This window comes from Myotis lucifugus, unplaced genomic scaffold (assembly GCF_000147115.1).
Source record: "Myotis lucifugus unplaced genomic scaffold, Myoluc2.0 scaffold_315, whole genome shotgun sequence".
Classification (NCBI taxonomy): domain Eukaryota; kingdom Metazoa; phylum Chordata; class Mammalia; order Chiroptera; family Vespertilionidae; genus Myotis; species Myotis lucifugus.
Window position 1 is genome coordinate 76668 of NW_005871363.1, and position 20709 is coordinate 97376.

At 55.3% G+C, this 20709-nt stretch overlaps 2 protein-coding genes across 2 annotated transcripts; one reads left to right on the top strand and one right to left on the bottom strand.

Moving 5' to 3' along the window:
* The first annotated feature begins 250 nt into the window (after positions 1-250).
* CRBN (cereblon) lies at positions 251-13404 on the top strand. Its single transcript, XM_023764060.1, has 11 exons — positions 251-311; positions 2386-2498; positions 3030-3232; positions 3760-3909; positions 5540-5699; positions 6605-6667; positions 8180-8264; positions 8782-8897; positions 9230-9294; positions 10829-10960; positions 11980-13404. The coding sequence occupies exons 1-11, from the start codon at positions 251-253 to the stop codon at positions 12158-12160; spliced, it is 1329 nt and encodes a 442-aa protein (XP_023619828.1). The 3' UTR covers positions 12161-13404.
* Positions 13405-13882: 478 nt separating this feature from the next.
* TRNT1 (tRNA nucleotidyl transferase 1) lies at positions 13883-20525 on the bottom strand. The gene is made up of 6 exons (XM_006100494.3): positions 19686-20525; positions 17139-17277; positions 16682-16808; positions 15901-16094; positions 14680-14933; positions 13883-14260 (listed from the first exon to the last, which is right to left on the bottom strand). The coding sequence occupies exons 1-6, from the start codon at positions 19761-19763 to the stop codon at positions 14012-14014; spliced, it is 1041 nt and encodes a 346-aa protein (XP_006100556.2). The 5' UTR covers positions 19764-20525; the 3' UTR covers positions 13883-14011.
* Positions 20526-20709: the final 184 nt, after the last annotated feature.

A 20709-nucleotide genomic window follows, 5' to 3' on the forward strand; every position in this document is an offset into this window, starting at 1 on the left:
CTCCCGGCGCCAGTCCCTCGGAGACGCCCGCTCATGCCCCGCGGTGCCGGGTGGGAGGGGGAGGAGGCGGCGCTCGGCCTGGCCCTCCTGGGAGTGTGACCGTGACCAGGGCCACCGGGGGCGCGGGAGGGGGCGCGGGGCGTCTGGAGACTCTGGAGACGCGGGCCCAGGGCGGGGCGGGGCCAGCTCAGGCCCGCCGGTGGGTCGGGAGGGGGAGAGGGAGGGAGAGGTGGTTGGGTCCCTGCATCGCATGCAGCTGGTGGGGGGGGGGCGGGGTAATTCCGTCGCCCAAGGAAAGCTGTGCTTGGAGGGTAATTTGCACCGGGAGCCGCCATCAGCCCGCTCGGCACCTGCCCCGCCCGGAGGGCCCGGGAGGATGGCACCTGCGTGACCCCGCCTCGGACTTCACTCCGCTGGTTCCTGACAGTTAGGGTTTGTCCAAAAATCAGAGGGACAGGCCCAGGGAGCTTGTAGATGCGATCATAGTGCTTTTCTGAATCTTCTGGGAATTTTAAAAATTTATCTTTATTGTTGAAAGTGTAACAGATGTTCCCTTTGCATATGGGCATTATTTGTAAGGAAACATTGGGTTGTCCATAACCCCATGCACTATGAGTTGTTTCAAAAAATAGTCCTCTTTAAGTGCCAAGGAAATAGTTAACTAAGCTGCAAAGAATCTATCTTGGCCAAGGAAACACTGGTGGATAAACCGCCCCATAGGGGAAGTGGGGTTCAGCCTTATTTATGAGAAAGGAAACCACAGGGTGTCCCTGAAAAATGCTTACACACTTGGAATAATGATTAATTCCATGGTTCTTCCTTTTCAGATTTAACCCATTGGAATTAATCATATTCCAAGTGTCTATACATTTTTTGGGGGGAACACCCTGTATATGTAAGGAAATCATTTGGAGACTGGAATTCAGACTGGCTAAAATGTAAACTTTAAAACCATGGAGTCTAGCCGCTGGGCTAGTAGCTGACCTCGACTTTCTCTGGTGCAGCGTGTGGGCCTCTCCGCAGGCCAGGTGGAAGCCGTGCTGTCAGGATTGTAAATACGAGGAATTAGATTCAGAGCCTCAGACGTTTCCCAAGTCCCCGGAGGGGCACAGCCCCCCCCCTTTACCCCCCCCTCCCCCCCAGTGGAGCAGCCCTGGTAGAGGAAGGAGTCGCCGTGGCTGGCAGCTGGCAGGAGGAGGACAGACCTTATTTGAGAGACAAGCACCTCTTCCGTGCAGCCTTTTCTAACTTTCATACCTCTTGTTAGTGACGTCAGGGTTTAAAGTAGGTCAGCTTCGCTTTCATAACTCACAAGTTCTGTGTGGAGAAAGCTTTCTGAGACATTCCTTTTAAAATGTTTTATGTTGCACGCAAGCTTTAACATTTCAAAGCAAAATCGGTATGAAGATGCTTGCAGACATTTCATTCTCCGATAGCGAGTGATAGCCAGGGAGATGAGTCACTGCTGTGAAAGTCCTTCCGCCTGGGAATGTGCGGTCATTAGTGGGTCTCCCCTCCTTCCTGTTTCCTGTAGGATCATTAAAGAGAAAGTTTGAAAGAACCTTACAGATTCTTACTCATTCCTGTCACTCTTCAGATGAGGAAACTCACGTTTAATCATTCCATCTGGAATGAGTTGTCTTGCGTGTCTCTCACACAGAAGGATTTCAGCAGTGTGTGCAGAGGCCCCTTTAAGGAGGGGACCCCGTACCCCTGCAGTGGGGGCTGGGCCAAGTGTGCTCCTTCCAACAGGAAGGTCACCGTGGAGAAGCCCCACAGACACGACCTCGGCTGGGTGGTCGGTCGGCATCTGCCGTGTTGACGCGTCACATTGGTGGCCTTTCACCTCGGTAGTCTTCCTCCCGGAACTCGTAACCTTGGTTTAGTCATGAGGACGCATCAAACAACATCAAACAGGATGCCCGACAGAACTCCAGCTGGAGAGGGAGGAGCCAGCGAGGCCAGGGAGACAGTAACTGTAACGTGGCCTCCTGGGTGGGACCTGGAGCCGTGAGCGGACGTTAGTACAAACCAAGGAAACCCAGATACAGGGGACAGGAGCCAGCCGACTCCTCAGGGGGAAACGTTAGCTCTGGAAATGGATGTGAGGAGTACAGGAGCCCAACTTTTCTGTAAACCTTAAACTTTTCTAAAACAGAACTTTGGCCACAAGCAGTAGTAAGAGGCAGAGCCTGGGCCAGACCCCGGCCCTGTGGCCTCCTCACCATCTGCAGGGATCGCCAGGCGCGAGTGGGACCAGAGCCCTGTCCTCCCGGGCTCAGACCGCGGAAGGACTGTGCCTGCGGGAGGGAGCGCAGCTCGGACATTGTCACCCGTCGGCTTGTGCTCACGTATCTGGTTTCTTCTCACAATGTTCTTTTACAGCAGAGAATGAGGAGGAAGATGAACTTGAAATGGAAGTGGAAGACCAGGATAGCAAAGATGCCAAAAAGCCAAGTGTCATAAACTTTGACACCAGTCTGCCAACATCGCATACGGTACGTAGCTCAGCGGCGGGTCTATCGGACGCGTACGGCTACCTGCAGGTGCAAGTTCTCAGCGGAGGGACCGGTCGGAGCCTGGCTAGCGCTGCTCACACCAGAGCCGGTGGGACATGGGCTGTGGCCACAGACGCGCTCCCTGGGACTTGCCAGCAGTTTCACCCTCGTCCTGCTCACCCTTTGAGGAGTGGTCCCCCCTCGTTGTGTGATTCTGCTGGTCGGGAGGCACTAAGTTACTTACTCTCTGCACTAGGCACTGGGCACTGCTTACCCTCCTGACGTCTCACCGGTCGTGTGTGATGTTTGGGCAGAGAGATGTTCTGATCTCAGGCAAAATAAAGTCTTCTGAACTAGAAAAATGGTCTTGGAATTCTAAGAGCCAGAACTAGACTTTCATGGGGGATGCTGATGCCCAAGGTCACTATTATTTGAGAAAAGTTAGTGCCCTCTGTGTATGTTTCCCCGGGTTTGGTTTGAGTCTGTGGCGTGCGTGTGCTGACGCCGTGTGTCGACCGCGTCTGCCCGCAGTACCTGGGGGCCGACATGGAGGAGTTCCACGGCCGGACCCTGCACGACGACGACAGCTGCCAGGTGATCCCGGTGCTGCCGCAGGTGGCGATGATCCTCATCCCGGGGCAGACGCTGCCCCTGCAGCTCTTCAGCCCGCAGGAGGTCAGCATGGTGCGCAGCCTGATCCAGAAGGACCGGACCTTCGCCGTGCTCGCGCACAGGTGAGCCTCCACGGCTCTAGAACCTTGCCTGTGAGGCCGGCCTGCGTGGAAGAGAAAGGGCCTTTGCATTCAATGTCAAGGGTGGCTTGTGCAAAAGAACGGCTGCTCTCAGTTCCCGAGGCGTCCATTACGGGCCGGGGTTAGCTGCAGCTGGATTCAGGGGTCCTGTGGCAGCTGCAGGAAGCGGGCGGTGGGCGGGAAGGAGCGGAAGTCCCACCCCAGCGCAGTGTGCTGGCAAACCCGCAGCAGGACTGAGGGCTGCGGAGCAAAGGAGCGTTTGCTAGGGCCGAGGGGGTCACCGTGAGCCCTGGTCGCTCTCCGGGACGGGAAGCCTGTTCTTTTCCTCCGTGTGCTCCCGCTTACGTGGCGAGGCCGCCTCCTATAGCCGCATCCCCGGTAGCATGCAAGTGGCTTTGCAGTGAGGGTCGATTCCTCTGAGTTGCTTTCCCCGGTGCATTGCTCTCGTCAGCTTTGTGTGTTTAAAAACTAAATGTTCCAACGGTTTCCTTCTGAAATCTGCCTGGAAGCAACGCACAGGAGAGGGAGGCGCAGTTCGGAACCACCGCGGAGATCTATGCCTACCGGGAAGAGCAGGATTTTGGAATCGAGGTGGTGAAAGTGAAAGCGGTCGGGAGACAGAGGTTCAAGGTCCTGGAGCTGCGGACACAGTCGGATGGGTAAGAGACGCCGCCCCTCAGAGCTAAGCAGACGTCTCCAAATGATGTGTGTTGTGCTTCTCATATTTCTTTACTCCCCTCACCTTCCAACTCCCTAACCTTTGACTAGTTCTCTTTCCCTGAAAGCTGTGGCCAGTGGTTCCCAAGTTTGCTGTGCATCAGCCACCCGGGATGTTTGTAAAACTGCAGCAGCCCGAGCGCCTGCCTCATGCCCATCCTGGGAGCCCCTCCCCCAGGGTCCCCGGGACAGAGCTCCCTGGAGGTCAGGGCAGTAGGCAGACCCACAGGGCAGTGCCATTGGGCATGGCTCTGGGCAGAGAAAGGGTGGAGCTCAGAGGCTCACAGGCCTTCTGACGTTGAGGAATTGTGGGTATTCCGTTTCACCAGTTACTTGGCTCAGCCCTTACAAGGAATCTAAACTCATTTAAAAATCCAGTCCACCTTAATTTATCCTTTGTAACACACACACACACACACACACACACACACACACACACACACGTTTTGTCCTGATCGCTGCGGGCATACCTCGTGGGCGTGGCCCGGACTCTGGCACAGGGGACTCACCTGTGGAGAAGGATGCAGGTTCTGGGTTCTGCCCAGGACTCACTGAGTGGACACTCACACGCTGAGCACATGGCGCTGTCACAGGACGTCTGTCTGTCTCCCTCGGGGGGTGAGCTGCTCGAGGACAATGGCTGAGACTTGCCTCCACACTTAGGCCCAGACCTTTCGCCTGAGCGGGTGCAAGTGTGTCCTGAGGGCCCACCTGAGACCCTGAGCACGAACACTCCATTCTCACAGTGCTTCCTGGCCTCATGCGCATAAAATATTGATTATTAGTGAGCACTGTTCCAGGAACCGTAATGGAACCTGACTTGGGGGAGTGCATTTCTGAGCCTGTCTTGGTATCAGTGACTTTTGATTGTGGAAAAACCGTTTGAACACAAGAGGGCAGCAGACCATTAACTCTGACGCAGGTCAAGGCATATCCACCTGAGGAGCATGCAGCCGGGCTGGGCAAGCTGGGAGGGCATGGTCTCCCGGGTGGTGTCAGGCCCCCGCGGAGACGCTTGCGGGGCGAGGCTGTCTGTGTGGGTGAGTGGCTGACACGGGACACGGCAGACCCTGAGCCTGGTACCCAGGGTTCTGAACTCCGTGCAGCGCTCAATGTGCTGCTTGACCTGTCGGCCTGCCGGCGCCTCGCCCAGCACCAGCATGGGGTGCACTGGCGCCTCCTCCTGGCAGAGCCTGCAGGCCCCCAAGCAGATGGCTCGCACAGCCCTCCTGTGGGTGGCGTTCCCCGAAAGGGCCCCTCTCAAGTAGCCTTCTGGAAATGGGGCTTTGCTGTCGTGAGAGTTGAAGTATGTTTAAGTAAAAAAACATCATGTGTATTTTGATTCTTTGCACGTTCAAGTTAAACGTTTGATGAGAAAAGAAATGCACATGGAAGTTAGGACTGCAAGTACTTCTCTGGTCTTTTCAACTCCTCCCCGTGCACGGGGTCTTGTTTTCCGTTCCTTTTTCTCCCCCTCCTCAGGGTGGATGATTGGAGGGAAAGGGGAGATGGGACGGCGGGTGTCTAATAAATTAATTTAAAAGTGACCCCGCGCCTGGTCCTCGCTCCCAGAATCCAGCAGGCGAAGGTGCAGATCCTGCCCGAGTGCGTGCTGCCCTCCACCATGGCCGCCGTGCAGCTCGAGTCCCTCAACAAGTGCCGGATGGTGCCGGCCACGCCCGCCTCCCGGGAGGACCGGCGCTCACACACGTGGTGGCAGAAGTACCAGAAGGTGAGGCTGATGTCCACGCGTCTGCAGGAGACGCAGGCGCGTGTCCTTTGGCTAAACCGTTCTTTCTCTGAGAAAAACAGCGGGTGAAGCCTGTTTCTACTCATTTGCGAGATGCCTCCGTTCTGAGTAGAAATAGTATTTATGCTTTCTGCCTGCAGGAAAGATCGCTAGATTCTAAATCAGAGTAAATTGGCTTTTGAGATGTACCTCTTAAAAACCTGGAAAGTTTGCATTGTAACCTGATAAACCCTGCATTGACCGTCCCTTACTCTGTGTCCAAGAGCGTAGCGAAGGTTTAATTTTAATGTAAATGCGTAGGATTGTTCATGAAGCGCCTCTGGCAGGGTCAGTGTGCACCACCCTCCTGTTCTTGGGGGTGAATGCACCCCGTTTCAGGACTCCCTTGCAGCTGGTGGGGGAGTGGGGAAAGGCATCGGCTCGTGACTGGTTCCTGGGGACGCACTGACCTTGGGAGTCCGTGTCTCGGTCCCGGTGTCTAGAAGATTCCTGTGGGAAGTTATCACTGGGAGGCTCCCAGATTCCCGCAGCCGTGAACGAGGTTCTGGAGGGTGGCAGTGCTGACGCTGCAGGTTCGCAGGCAGCGGGCAGCTGTGTGCTTTCAGCCTGACGCGGCCCCTCACTCCCCTGGTTGCTCTAGCCAGCAGGGCGATGGCAGGGTCCCTTGAAGTTGCTGTGTGGAGCACAGCCCGGCGGGACACGGGCTCCTGGACGGGTTTGGGGAGCCGAGACCCTGCTCTCAGCTTTGGGGGCCCGTGGCTTGTTCAGGCCACAAGGCCGGGGTGGCATCGAGGGGGCCTGACCCAGGCCTGGCCTTAATCCGCTCCCAGGCACGGGGTCTCTTTGTTATCTGGGATCACTACCAAGTGACTTCTTTCTGGTTTCAGAGAAAATTTCATTGTGCAAATCTGACCTCGTGGCCCCGCTGGCTGTATTCCTTGTATGACGCGGTAAGTGACTCACCTTCAACTTCCTGCTTCTGGCTGAGCCGCGCCACACCCCAGGCCTTAGAAGAAAACACGGCTCGTGCTCACCGTGTCGCACGCTCAGGCTGGGCCGTTCCCTGCATTTGAGAACAGGCAGGCGACCGATTCCTGCAGAGGCTGTGCCTGTCATGTGTAGGATTTTTGCTTTTCCTGGTTTCTTGTTTTTTTAAAAAATATATTTTTATTGATGTCAGAGAGGAAGGGAGAGGGGGAGATAGAAGCATCAGTGATGAGAGAAAATCAGTGATTGGCTGTCTCCTGCACGCCCCACACTGGGGATCGAGCTCGAAACCCAGCCGTGTGCTCTGACCAGGAATCGAACTGTGACCTCCTGGTTCATAGGTCGATGCTCAGCATGGAGCCACGGGCCGGGCCTTTCCTGGTTCCTTAGGCCTGGTGACCTCAGGACCAGATACGGAGATGGTCTAGACCAGTCAGGTGACACGAGAACTCATTTTTTTTGGTTGATTTTTCTTTGCTAAATGGCATTTAAATATATTAAATAAATATCAAAAATATAAGTCTTTGTTTTACTATGGTTGCAGATATCAAAAAATTTCTATATGTGACACGGCACCAGAGTTAAGTTAGGGTTTTTCAAAATGCTGACACGCCGAGCTCAAAAGGTTCGCCATCACTGGTTTAGGGTTTATCAAGCCTTTGACATTTTGTTGGGTCACATGGTAGTTACACTTAGAAAATTAAAGAGCCTTTAACAGTGTTTCGGACTTTTCTAAACCAGCACATTAACATGTGTCTCCTGGTCCCTGGTTGGTGTGCTCTCGGTCACATCCACAGTGGTTCTGCTTACGTTTAATGCCCAGCACCACCCCACCCCCCGCTGATGCAAAACCCCCACGACAGGCTGTCAGAACAGGTAGAGGAATCTGGGTTTGTGGACACAGACTGTGTGCACAGCGTGGTTTCTGTCCCTTTCTCTGAGGTTTGGGGCAAATCACTGGAGTGTGTGACGTGGGGCAGTGTGGCTGCTGCGCTTGGCACCCAGTCCACACTCCACACGGTCCCCGTTCTGGGAGGCACAGTGCCCACAAGTCCCACCTGGGGCTCCACAGTAGGTGCTGAGCTCTTAGCACCTGCACAGCCACGGAGGAGACCAGTTCACAGCCAACACCCAACACCCGGGCTTTGTGCACACACTGTGAAGGGGCGGTGAGCGCTCGCTCCTGCGTGTGAAAGTGCCTGCAGCTCAGGGCCTCAATCCCGGGTGGAGGCAGGAAAGGCTTCCTGGGCAGGAGGAGGCTGGTGCCCCCGGAGCCCAGGGCGGGCGCCTGCCAGACCCAGAGCCCAGGGTGGCAGCTGCCAGGCCCAGCTGGGGCTTGGGTCATCCCCCAGGAGAAACAGACGCTGAGCTGGAACGCAGGTTTCACTAGCGAGGAGTGTGTGCGTGGTCTCGGAGCTGCGAAGAGCACAGTGATTGTAAATGCCTGAGCCTCATTAGGGCTCCTGTGTTTACAGGAAACGTTAATGGACAGAATCAAGCAGCAGCTGCGGGAATGGGACGAAAACCTGAAAGATGACTCTCTCCCTTCAAATCCAATAGGTAGGAAATGTTTATTGAACGGAACCAAACACATTCGGCTTCTTAACTAGTGTTTCTATCAGCTTCGAGAAGGACATACATTTCTTTTGCTTTGAGTCTTTAAAAACAAGTGCATTTAGGAAGTGGGATGACAGGTGAAATTTGGGAACCCCGTTTCCCACGGGGCTCTCCCGAGCAGCCCAGGCTGCCGTCCCTGCTCCATTCCCTCCCCTGGAGGCGAGCTGGCTGACAGGACCCTGCTCCGGGACCTGCACACGTCACCCTGTGCTCTGATAGGTGCTGTGTAGCCGTTTTTCTGGTCTCTTAGCAAATAAACCCCTTGTTTAATCTAAAGAAGGCCCCTAGAGGAACAAGGGCAGGAAAGCTGCATTGTAAACCTCCCGAGAGGAGAGGACACGCGGGGTAGCTGGTCTGCTTTAGCGGCTGTAAGGTGTGAAGTGTCCTCTGGAAACCCTAGAGGAGGATTCAAGACACCGCTTCCCAAGTTTAACCCGTGAAAACCCGCCACGCCTCCAAGATTTTTCTTACAGAGTAGCTGCTTGTCTTCCCATCGACGACGTGCTGAGGATCCAGCTGCTGAAGATCGGCAGTGCTGTCCAGCGGCTGCGCTGCGAACTGGACATCATGAACAAGGTGGGCAAGCACCCCCAGCGCGAGGCAGCGGGAGTGCGTGGCTCTGGGGTCCCACCCAGCGCCTGCAGGCGGCACAGGCCTGCAGTGAGGACTGGAGGGGACAGTACAACCTGAGTATTTCCCTGGGGTCGTGGGAGCTCCAGCTGTTTGCCTTCCTGGGCCGTGGACCCCCGTGTCCGCTCGCTGTGGACTCTGAGCACCGGTGGTGTCAGCCTCTCAGCCAGGAGGAGGAGTTAGGAAGCACTCGGGCTCCTTAGGGGGGTGTCTGTGACCTGTGTCACCGCGTCGTCATGTGAGCGCGTTTCCCCACTAACCTCCTCTTAATTTTCCAGTGTACGTCTCTGTGCTGTAAACAATGTCAGGAAACAAAAATAACAACCAAAAATGAAATATTCAGGTGAGATATTTATTACATTTTTAGTAAACTTCTGAGTACATTTTCCCAGCTGTCTTAACACAATTATTGTCAAAACTATTTCCGCTGCCCGTACACTCCACCTCTAGTTCCTCAGCAAGTGAACCATGAGGGGCGGCGGGCTCCCTCAGCCCCAGCTCAGGGACAAGCAGCAGAGCCGGACGTCTTGCCTCAGTCCCTGCTGGGATCTGTGTTCTAGGGCAGCGGTTCCCAGCATGGGGCACACGCCTCAGGGGGGCAGTTTGATTTTTAAATAGGCAATTTGAGAATGAGTTATTAATTGAATTTTTTTGCATCTCTTATGGTTCTAGGGCAGTGGTCAGCAAACTGCTGCTCGCGAGCCACATGCGTCTCTTTGGCCGCTTGAGTGTGGCTCTTCCACAAAATACCGACTTCTGCGCATGGGCCACGAAGTTTCAATCGCACTGTACATGCGCGCCCACACGTGGTATTTTGTGAAAGAGCCACACTCAAGGGGCCAAAGAGCCGCATGTGGCTCGCAAGCCACAGTTTGCCGACCACTGTTCTAGGGGCTTCATATACAGTATATATGTTGTGACCTATTTATGCATTTTTTGTTCTCTATTATGTTTTGAAACTTTATTTGCTGTTTTTTCATATCATGTCATATTATTTTTTAACAATTTCTTAGTAATTTCTTTCTCAGTACTTCAACTGTCCTTTCGTTCTTTTGTCTCTTCCATGCCATGTTCTTTGGAAGCTTCTTTAGATCAAGTGAATGGCCTTTTAGGCTTCCTCCTCGTGAATAGGAGCTCACTTTTTGAATAAGAATTCTATGTCACGGGGCAGGGGACGCCATCAGGATTTGAGAGATGCTTAGGTGGGGCGTGGCCAAAGGAAGGTTGGGAACCACTGGTCTAGGACAGTGGTCGGCAAACTGCGGCTCGTGAGCCACATGCGGCTCTTTGGCCCCTTGAATGGGGCCGTGAAGTTTCAACCCCACTGTACGTGAGCGCCCACACATGGTATTTTGCGGAAGAGCCACACTCAAGGGGCCGCAGTTTGCCGACCACTGGTCTAGGATATGGGAAGGACCTACCATGCCTCGGGCATCACAGTCCGTCCTGTTAAACATCGTTTTGCCACATTTGGCCCCGATCAAGCGGGGATGCTCTGACCTGGCCCGGTGCTGAGGGAGTGTTTGAACCGTGTACACCGCTTTCCTAACTGCTGTCTGCAGTGACGGGCCAGCCGGGGAGGCGCCCGGCTGCACTGACTCCCACGCCAGCAGCAGAGCTGTGCCCTCATGGCGCTGTCTGCAGCAGGGCTGAGGCTAGCGCTGGTCCTCTGGCCAACATGGAGAAGCGTAGGCTGAATAACCTGGGCGGGCTGCCAGCTCCTGCTGTCACTCTGAGGCTCTGCTTTCATGTAAAGCTAACAGGTCAGAAATCGTAGCTCTTGTAGCCTCACTTCTTGGTCAGCCCGTAAGAAGTCTGTCGGAATGAGGCTGCCCCTCCCCATGTTGTGCTGACTGACCCTGTGCCGTCTGTTGCAGCTTGTCCCTGTGTGGGCCCATGGCGGCCTACGTGAACCCCCACGGGTACGTGCACGAGACGCTGACCGTGTACAAGGCCTCCAACCTGAACCTGATAGGCCGGCCGTCCACGCAGCACAGCTGGTTTCCTGGGTAATGTCCTGGGGACTTTTCCTTTCGGCTTTGCTGTGACTGGGCACAGAGATTTCTAAGTCGCATTGCTGGAGTTACAGCCCGAAGTAGACCATGGAATGAATGGTTCTCTCTACATGCCCTTCACGCTGGGAGGGGCTGGCGCCTGGGCTGTCCTTGCATCGGCTCCCTGATGTGGGGTGGGGAGGAGGTGGTGGCCCTGCGGGTACCCGTCCCTGCCACCCGGCAGCCTCCACCTGGGAGCCCGGGGGGTCCCTCAGCCACATCCTCTTCAAGGGCCTGAGTATGTCTTTTCTGCCACATCTGGGTCAGCCTTTCTTTTTTGGACAAAATGAGCTGAGCAGGAATTAGTGGTTTTACTGCTAGAACCATGGCAGTCGGCTTAACACCCTTTTTAGTCCAAGGACTAAAACTAGAATTAACGTGTTAACCTAAATTCTAAGCTTGGGAAAGCTCGGGTGAAAGAGCTGCGATTCCATGGTTTGGCGTGTCTTCCTGAAGAGCAGAAACACCATGGCTTGTATTCTTTTTATATATATTATTGATTTCAGAGAGGAAGGGAGGAGAAAGAGAAACACCAATGATGAGAGACTATCATTGACCGGATGCCTCCTGCACGCCCCACACTGGGGATGGAGCCCACAACCTGGGCATGTGCCCTGACCGGGAATTGACCTGTGACCTCCTGGTTCATAGGTCAGTGCTCAACCACTGAGCCACGCCGGCTGGGCCTTGGCTAGTCTTTCTGACGGAGCCTTCCTGTTTCAAGAGGTTCAGTTTCATGAGAACTGCCCACCGGAGAGCACTCCCTCTGGGGCAGCTGCCGCGAGGCGGTCACCTGTGTGGTCACACAGGAGCTGGACCACGTGCCCCGCAGGAACTCTGGGTGTGAGGGGCGTGCAGACCAGAGCTCCGTGTTCTCCCTGATGCTGAGAATAGGGCCCTAGGGCGTCTCTCCCTAAGCTGGAGGCACAGAGATGGCCACCCGGCTGACCTTCCCTTCGCCCTTCCCGCTGCAGGTTTGCCTGGACGGTCGCCCAGTGCAGGGTCTGTGCCAGCCACATCGGATGGAAATTCACGGCCACCAAAAAGGACATGTTACCCCAGAAATTTTGGGGTTTGACTCGCTCTGCTCTGCTGCCCACGATCCCGGACACCAAGGATGAGCTGAGCCCTGAGAAAGTCGTGCTCTGCTTGTAAACACGGTAGGGCCCCAGGCACTTCACAAGCTGTGGCCCAGGCAGTCCCCTGCGGGAACGCCCGCTACTGGCTCCCCCAGCACAGCGGCCCGGGAGGGGCAGCCTCAGCCACAGGGCTTTGGAGGTTTAGCCTCAACTGCCCTGTGGGCGAGGGAGAGCCGCCAGGACACCTGGTTTCCAGGAACGCCCACCTCCACAGCGTGTGCCAGGGCCCTGCGCAACCTGGGTCAGGCACCTCGTCACGGATAGACACCGCCGCACAGAGCACGTGTCACTGCTGGAGGGCGGCCCTGTGAGGCCGCGTGCAGAGCGGCACGTGGTCCGTGCTCCTGAGGGCCACACTCAGGCACCTGGTCCCAGTTAAAGGTGAGGCAGTGGGTAGGACTTCAGAGCCCTTTACAGGCCTGTGTTCCTCTCAACTTCTCGTGTCTCTCAGTCCTGGTTGTAAATATTAGAGTTGAGAGAGGCAGCTTGAGCCCCAAAATACAGTTTTCATTTTCTCACGTGTTAGTAAAAACCCAGTATTGTGTGCATTTGCTCAGTGTCTGAACTGTGACACCGCTGGTTCTGCTCCAAGTGCAATCGGGACCTAGACCACTAAGGAGCAGATGCTCAAGTGCGCCCCCTCCGGGAGGCCAGACGCTGTCTTCTTAGGCTGTTTTGTTCAGGGTCAATTGGAAAAAACCTCTAAGTAAATTTTAAGAGCAAAACTAAAACACGTTCTCTGTTAAGTGATGTGAAGCGCCTACGCGAGCAGATGGCGTAGGTGTAAGAAGTAACTTGGAGACGAAGGTCTCGCTCCGCTGATTCGCCACCTACCTCTTTGCTTGTACACTGGGGGTTCACTGGGCGTCTTCCCATTGGTGTGAACTATGGTGGTCTTGCTAGTCCTTTGCTGCTTCACCTAATTCACTGGGGAAAGTTCAACTAAGGGGTAAAACGTGAGGCCAAAACCGACTGTCTTTTACCAAACGTGCACCCATGTGGACTGCCTCGCCCACAAACGCCAGCGACCACCCTGCACGTGCCACCTCGTTCCAAACTCCACACTGTCGTCCCCACGCTTTCCTGTGGCCCCGATGACTGCCAGGACCGGTGTCTGCTTGTCGCTCTGCACACCGTGCTGAGACTAGACCAGTGAGGGCGGGACACGGCTGTGACATTTGCCCCTGAAGGTGTCATCTCAGAATGTTCCATATCGCTCACTGACACTTGCAAATAAAACTCTTAAAGTAAACACTCGCATATCCTACTTTAAAGTGTGTTATTCATGAGGAACCCAGACCTGAAACCGCTAAGCCTGCACACCTCCCCCTGGGGTGCAGGGACGCCGTGCGGTGGGTCCTGAGTGTGTCAGCGAGTGCTTCCCAACACCTGCACCCACAGGCCTGGTCTGGGCTCCCTCCCGCAGAAGCCCCGTTACACCAAAGGTTTCCACACCTCTTAGCCGGGCTTTCACAGAAACATGGCTGTTGCCAGTACAAAGATGCTCTGAGTGGCTACACAGAAAGGAAAACCAGTTATGAAATGTCAGGGTACAGCTAAAGCCTACACAGGTTACGATGGGCAAGGCAGCTAGCCTTCTCTTAGTGGGAGCTGTGCCAGGAGGGTGCCAGTTCAGGGCTGTGAGATGGCAGCGGACACTCCTGTGACCGCTGGGAGGCCACGTGCCGTGCTCCCGAGGGGAGGCAGCCTTCACCTCGTGTCTGAAGTACGCGACTCGCAGAGTGTAAAAGGCTTTATTCTCTAAAGACCCTTGGCCGCCTTCAGCCGCTCCTCGAGTCTCTCGGCCTCCCCAGGGCAGAGGTGAGCGGCTTACCGAGATGTCCTGCTGGTGGCGGCTCCCACGGACTCAGCTCTTCTTTATGTGACTCAGCAGCTCGTCCTTCTCCATCTGGTAACCGCTCTTCTTCCACTGGTCCCGCAGCTGCTGCAGCAGCGCCCCGATTTCCTTCCCGGAGGAGATGCCCGCCTTCCTGATGTCGTGGCCGCTGACGGGGAAGGAGGGCACGGACCACTGCTGCAGGTCCTGCAGGAGGCCGGGCTGGCCCTGGTACTTCAGCAGCTCCCAGACGCGGGCGGCGGCATCGGGCTCCCTGGACTGAGGGCCAACATCAGACAGGCCACACACGTTAGAAAGCATGCTAACGGCCCCAGCCTAGAGTCACACACATGCTCAGTGGGAAATTCTCAGTTAAAATATATGAAGTCCACAGAACATGTTGTGGGTCTTCGTGTTAATAAGTTAGCTTTGCTCAGCCAGTGTGGCTCAGTGGTTGAGTGTTGACCTATGAACCAGGAAGTCACGGTTCGATTCCTGGTCAGGGCACATGCCCGGGTTGTGCGCTTGATCCCCAGTGTGGGGCGTGCAGGAGGCAGCCAATCAATGATTCTCATCACTGATGCTTCTATCGCTCCCTCTCCCTCCCTCTTGGAAATCAATAAAAATATATTAAAAAAACAAAAAGTTAGCTTTACTATTAGGACGGACTGCACTGACCACGACTGGTATGTACTTACGTCTATGATGAAGTCCTGGTAGGGTTTCAGTGGTTCGGAACTGTCCGTTGCTTTAGTTAAGTCATTCCTGTATTTAACTAGAAACAAGCCAAGGTTTTTCTCTTCTTTTGAAATCTTCAACCTCAAATCCAATTTTGTGACATCGTCCTGCACTTTGAATAACGAGGCCAAGAGAGTCATTGGCTTTGGTGAAAATCCTTCAACATTTCTACTGACTTTGTCAAATTCTTCCAAACTTGCATTAGCAGGTAAACCTGTCGGGATAGGAGCATTTTTCACTCGTCTGTGCGGTGGTTACATTTAGTGAACGACACCCACACGCTACACCAGCCACTGCTTTGCTGGTAGAAACGCCCGTGGCCAGGGCTCAGTGTTGGTCCAATCTGGTGCCCTCCATCCACAGGGACTAGTGATGGCTGCTGGCCTCACCCCCTCGCCCTGCACACCGAGGGGAGCTGTAAAGTGTCTGGGTCCATTTACTGGCTGAGCAGGGGGCAGAGATGGTGATCAGGCCCAAGGGACACAACCCAATGCAAACTCCTGGCCACTCACTGACGTGCGACCATAAGACACGCACTCCTTCAGCCCTGGCGGGGCTCGGCTGGTTGGAGCATCACCCGTGCACCAAAAGGACACGAGTTCAATTCCCCCTCGAGCATGTATGGGAGACAACAGACCAATGTTTCTCTCTCAAAAAACCTTAGAAACAGGTGACGATTTAATAAAAGAGTGTCCATCTGCTCCAACCACTGTCTGTATTCGAACTATCCCCAAGTTTCCCCACACAAGATGCACAGATGACCCCGTTCTTTCTGAAAGTAAATTATAAGTTACTAAAAAGCTGCTATGCCTGCCACTCTGAGGGCCTTGCATGTGTTAACTCACCAAACCAGCCTCATTAGAAAGAGGCTGTTACTTTCTCCCCAGGTTTAGATTCAGAAACTAACAGTCGAGGAACTAACGCACATCACAGAGCCGACAAGTGGCAAAGGCTCATTCAAACCCCGGTCTGGCCGCAGAGGCCACTGTCCCACTAGCCTACGCTGTGTCTGAGTTGTCCCCCACTCGTGACAAAACTCTCCTACCTCGTCCTCAAAGTTTATTTTAAAATACTCCACTGCTCCTTTGAGGATTCTTCAGCTGAACTAAACGCATGCCCTTACGGAATGCGGAGCCAGCGTTCCGCCCCTCTCAGTGCAGACACGTGCGGCCGGGCCTCACCTATGTAGGGAGCCACGCCGAGGTCGTAGATGAGGTGAACCAAATGACTGACATGATTTCCAACCAGAATCTTTTTCAGTTCCACCCAGATCCTCTCTCCTGATATTCCGCCCAGGCCTTTGGCATTTTCCGCAATTGCTTCCAAAGTCTCAGGGTCGTGGTCACCAGGTTTGTCTACAATCCTCCCACAAAACCTACAAAACAGAATTCTCGGTGGATCCCACTGTCGGCACACCATCCAGGAAGCTGTTTCCAACCTCCCGGCACCTTCCCCACCTAGTGAATCTCACACACACAACCACCTATGGTCTGTTCTCTACCTTCTCTTTTTTCTACATGAGAAACCCGGAAGCCAATAAAATACGAGTAACTTCTTAAAGCGGGCAAGAACCAGGCCGCCCGCCTCACTCACTTCTGTCACCGAGGGAGTTGGAGGGGCATCCAGCGCAATCCCTGAGCTGGGACAGGGGAGGAGTGAAAGGGGCCCCTTGTCCAGGCGCCCAAACAAGGCCGAATGCGACCCGAGCAGCCCAGCCCGAACGCTGGCCTGCCTGTCACATCGGGAACGAATGACGTTTCTAATGGGACGTGCCTGTCCCTGACGCTGGAGTGTTTCACAGCATCTCAGAACTGACCTCAAACCACACCCGTCCACCCGTCCACCCTTGGCTACGTCTCCCCTGGAGACTCACTTGGATGTCACCGCTTCGTGCACTGACTACGTACACGTCACGGTCAGAACTGTATTCGGGTAATAACTATCGATTTTAAACATTCTTACCTGAAATATCTTAAAATTCTAAGGTAATCTTCTTGTATCCTCTTTTTAGCATGTCCAACAAATCTCACTTTCTTATTCTTTAAGTCTTCATAACCATTGAAGTAGTCATACAAAGTACCATCAAAGCCTGTTCATGGGAAAGGGGAGAGAAGTGACAAATGGGAACTGGGAAGCAATGTGGCAGATCCACAACTGGAGCGTCACTCAGCCGTGAGACGGGATAAAACCTGCCACCTGGGGTGTGGGCGGCCCTGCGGGCATTAGGCTGAGGGAGTGAGTCAGACAGAGCCGATGGCAGCGCCCTTGCTTCACAGCCGGCGGGCGGCAGTCGAATGCAGCCACTGTGCCCGGTCTCTGAGGCAGCCTCGCGGGTGCGGGCATGGGCTGCAGAGCGGCCAGGAACCAGGGTCCCCAGGCGGGCACACCAAGGACCGAGGTGAACACACCCCCACGTTACCCAGGAACATCGAGTTGACAGTGAGGTCTCGGCGCTCGGCGTCCTGCTGCCAGTCCGTCGTGAATTCCACCTCCGCGTGTCTTCCATCCGTGACCACGTCAATCCGCAGGGTGGTGATCTCGAAATTTTCGTTATGCAGCTGTAATTACATGGTTTTCAAAAATGAGGCTTCAGATTCACCGATGTGAGTCCTGACATTAGGCAGTTCTTTCTTCTCAGTCGGCGGGCGCACAGGCACCCCGACACAGAAAGGCACCCAGGACATGCACAGACGGGTCCACAGGCTATTTTCCTAAAAAGATGAGTCTGATACAAAAACGGCCACTGGGACAAGTGATGTGACAGAGGGGAGAAGCCCTGACAACAGTGGATCCCGCTGCTTCTGTTTCAAGCCAGGCTGCTCTCTGAACCCTTCCTGACGGACCCCGTGTGCAGAGAGCTGTGTCAGTTACAGACTGTAACCACTGAGCGAAGGGCTGACAGAGGAGAAACGGGGAGCACAGCGGGCAGCTGCTCACCCCTCACCAAGGAGGCTGCTGGGAGGCCTCCGTCCACCTTGGCTGGAGGGACCGTCTGCAGCGGTGAGAAGCCGAGTAGCTTCGTGACCGTGACCTGCGCTGAGCCGTGAGAACTCAGCAGGACCTGCGCACAGACGTGCACGAGTGAGAGGAGAGATGGCTGCAGTGCAGTGAGGAAGGGGCGGACGGAGAGAGGGCACCTGCCACCGAGCAGACATGGCGGGGGAGCAGCAGGGAGCACACGGGGCAGGGAGCAGCGCAGGGTCTCACATGCACACGGGCGCCTGGAATCTCCGCACAGGAACGGGGAGCCAAGCGAACACTCCACGACTGCTCTAGAATTCCTGTCTCACTCACTCTTCCCCAGGGACCAGCTGGTCTCACTCAGAATTCCAGAACTCGGGAGTCTGAGGCACAGGGAAGCGGCAAGAAAAGGGTTTGAAATGTGAAGGCTCTTTGAGACCTGCTATATGAAAACAGGGCTCCCAGGACGCCGCCCGCACCAGAGCAGTTAGCCCACGGAAAGGCCGATCAAGAGCAGACACATCTTGGACGGCAGACGGAGAGGATCATGGGAGTGATCACCACGATGAAGTGAAAACAGTGACCAGGACCTGCACCCCTTCCCCCGCTTGGTTTTTAAAACGCCAGACAGCGGGCTATTCTAACTGGAGGCTCCGCAGATTTCCCCCAAAGACACGCCCTACTGATAGTGACTGGGCCCAGAGACATAAACTCTCCGGGTATTTTACAAACCCCAGACGACACCCAACACCAGGGGAGGGCCCAGGACTCCCCATTTAAGTCAAAGGAAAGACAGAAACCGCTCAGAGGAAGGGAAGACACTGTCTACACGCTACCCTAAGGGAAATAGGACAGCAGGAGGCTTTCAAAAGAAATATTCTAGGAAAGACCATCAGGAACTTGACAAGACGGCAAAATTTGCAAAAAGACTAGAAAGACTGGGTGGTCCAGTTACGGCGACCTGTGGAAAGCAAAGGGGAAGATACGAGAATATGACAGAGGAGACCGAAGGCAAAACTAGGTTCGTCCCCGCGGTCCATGCCCAGCGCCACAGGGGTTTCCGGGGAGACAGTGAACCAGAGTGAAGTGAGGACGCGGGAGGCCCACCCGGGGCGCTGTATGGTCCATGAGAAACAAATGCAACGCAAGGCCCGTCAGCTTGAGAGTGAAAACACCAGGGAGGGAAAGACCACAGAGGCTTCCAGAAGGAAGCACCCTCAGGCCGTGAAGGAGAGGTGCGCCCGGGGCCGAGATTTCTCCGGAGGCTCCGGGAAGAGCCGTCCCAGTTCCGAGCAAGGACTCCCCGCTCTAAGTCCACAGCTAACACAACCATCAGACCAGAGTGAGGGCGCCAGCAAGTAAGAACGCCAGGCGTCCAGGAACAGGCCATGGAAGAGGGAGAGGAGGAGGTTCCCGGAGCTGGCGCAGGGGAGCTGGGGCAGCGGGCAGGTGGCCCGGACCGTCCAGGTGAGGGCCCGGAACAAGGACTGAAACTTGGTCGCTGGAGTGGACTGAGAGGACCCTGGCAGTGTGACAGCCCAGGACACACCGGGGCACACACACGGACAGCGATGTCCAAGAAAAATGCTGTTAACATAAAGTCACGTGACACCAGAAATGTGGTCACAACACGCCTGCGATGTGGCTGTGCACAGGCCACAGGGGGGCACCGGACGCTGACTTAACCCAACACCAAGGACGATGCCCTGAGAAACCGCCGCGGCTGGTGTGGCACATCCCCCTCCCTCCCTAGTAGGACCTCAAGTCAACAGATCCCACCTGAAAACTGGGAAATCAACATGAAGCACCGGGGCACAGAAAGGTGTTCGGGAACCTGCAGGCAGCAGGTAAGTGCGGAAGGAGCCCTGGGAAGGAGCGTTGCCGGGGAGGGAAGGGGAGTGGGGAGGCTGTCTCCCAGGAGCCTGGGTGGTTTGCTGGTCGTCACTAGGAAATGTAAGCTGTGAAGTCAGGACCGGGCAGCGCGGTGGCTGCCGGCGCCCCTCACCCTGGCCGTGACGGTCCCGTGCTTCTCCCCCTTGTTGTTGATCATGCGGACGCCGGCCGCCTGGAACAGCCCCTTCATCTGCTCAGGCGTGGCGGTGGTGGCGAAGTCCACGTCCTGCGGCTTCACGCCGGACAGCAGGTCCCGCACGGCGCCGCCTGCTATCCGCAGCTCGTGGTTTTCTTTGGCAAATAACTCTGATGAGAAAGATATTTTTATTTCAAGGTGCTTCCCCGAAGGACCCGGGGGTACGTGGTTTTCCAGCCTGTGAGAGCCGGCGGGACCTTGAGCGCCTCCTGTGGGCGTCGGAGGACAGGCCCACAGGAAGGGAGGACCTCAGTGAACGCCCCTCCCAAAGCCACTCCACTAGGGACGCTCTCCTGATGGCCAGTTCCGTGATGTTGGTCGAAGCTGCAGGGCGAGGCTATCTTTACGTCCTGATCACACGAGAGGTACCCGCTCCCCGCTGCAGGCCGACGCCTGTCTCACTCAGCTCACACAAGCTTGGCGCACACAGGAACGGAACTGTTATGGTGGCCGAGCTTAACAGAAAGAGGGGCTTCATGGAGAGTGTATTTTTAAAAAGGTTTCTTCCTTTGAGGCAGGGTATGTGGCAGAATTGTGGTCGATGAAAACTACAGAAACCGTCACGGAAGCCCACCCCCACCAGACTAAGGCTTAGACCCTGCACAAGACAAGCTGGGCCCAAGTGGCTCATCTCACCCAGCATCACCCCTCGCCTCATTAGCAGCTACACAGGCACCTGAGCCACCAAGATTGGCAAGGGAAGCCCATAACCGATCCTCTGAGAAGTCTCCACCCCTGTCCCTGAAAATCCGTTAAATGAGCCTCAGTAAAGGAAGTAAACCCACTGGGAGGGGCTGCAGTCTGTGGAGGAGCCCCGCTGTCTCCCGGCTTCACTCATAAACTCTCTCTCACTTCTAAAATCTAGGCTGGCTCGACTCTGAATTCTTTCCTGCCCAAGCACAGGAGACCCACAGCGGGTCATGCACCCGGGAAAGCCTGC

What these genes read in the sequence shown, in the direction of transcription:
- TRNT1 (XM_006100494.3), bottom strand. Translation starts at nt 19,763, where the DNA reads ATGAAGGGGCTGTTCCAGGCGGCCGGCGTCCGCATGATCAACAACAAG. An exon ending in ACGGGACCGTCACGGCCAGG is followed by an intron (nt 17,278 to 19,685) that starts GTGAGGGGCGCC and finishes ATGTAATTACAG; the next exon opens with CTGCATAACGAAAATTTCGA. An exon ending in CGGCGTGGCTCCCTACATAG is followed by an intron (nt 14,934 to 15,900) that starts GTGAGGCCCGGC and finishes CTATCCCGACAG; the next exon opens with GTTTACCTGCTAATGCAAGT.
- CRBN (XM_023764060.1), top strand. Translation starts at nt 251, where the DNA reads ATGCAGCTGGTGGGGGGGGGGCGGGGTAATTCCGTCGCCCAAGGAAAG. An exon ending in TGTATTCCTTGTATGACGCG is followed by an intron (nt 6,668 to 8,179) that starts GTAAGTGACTCA and finishes CTGTGTTTACAG; the next exon opens with GAAACGTTAATGGACAGAAT. An exon ending in AACTGGACATCATGAACAAG is followed by an intron (nt 8,898 to 9,229) that starts GTGGGCAAGCAC and finishes TTAATTTTCCAG; the next exon opens with TGTACGTCTCTGTGCTGTAA.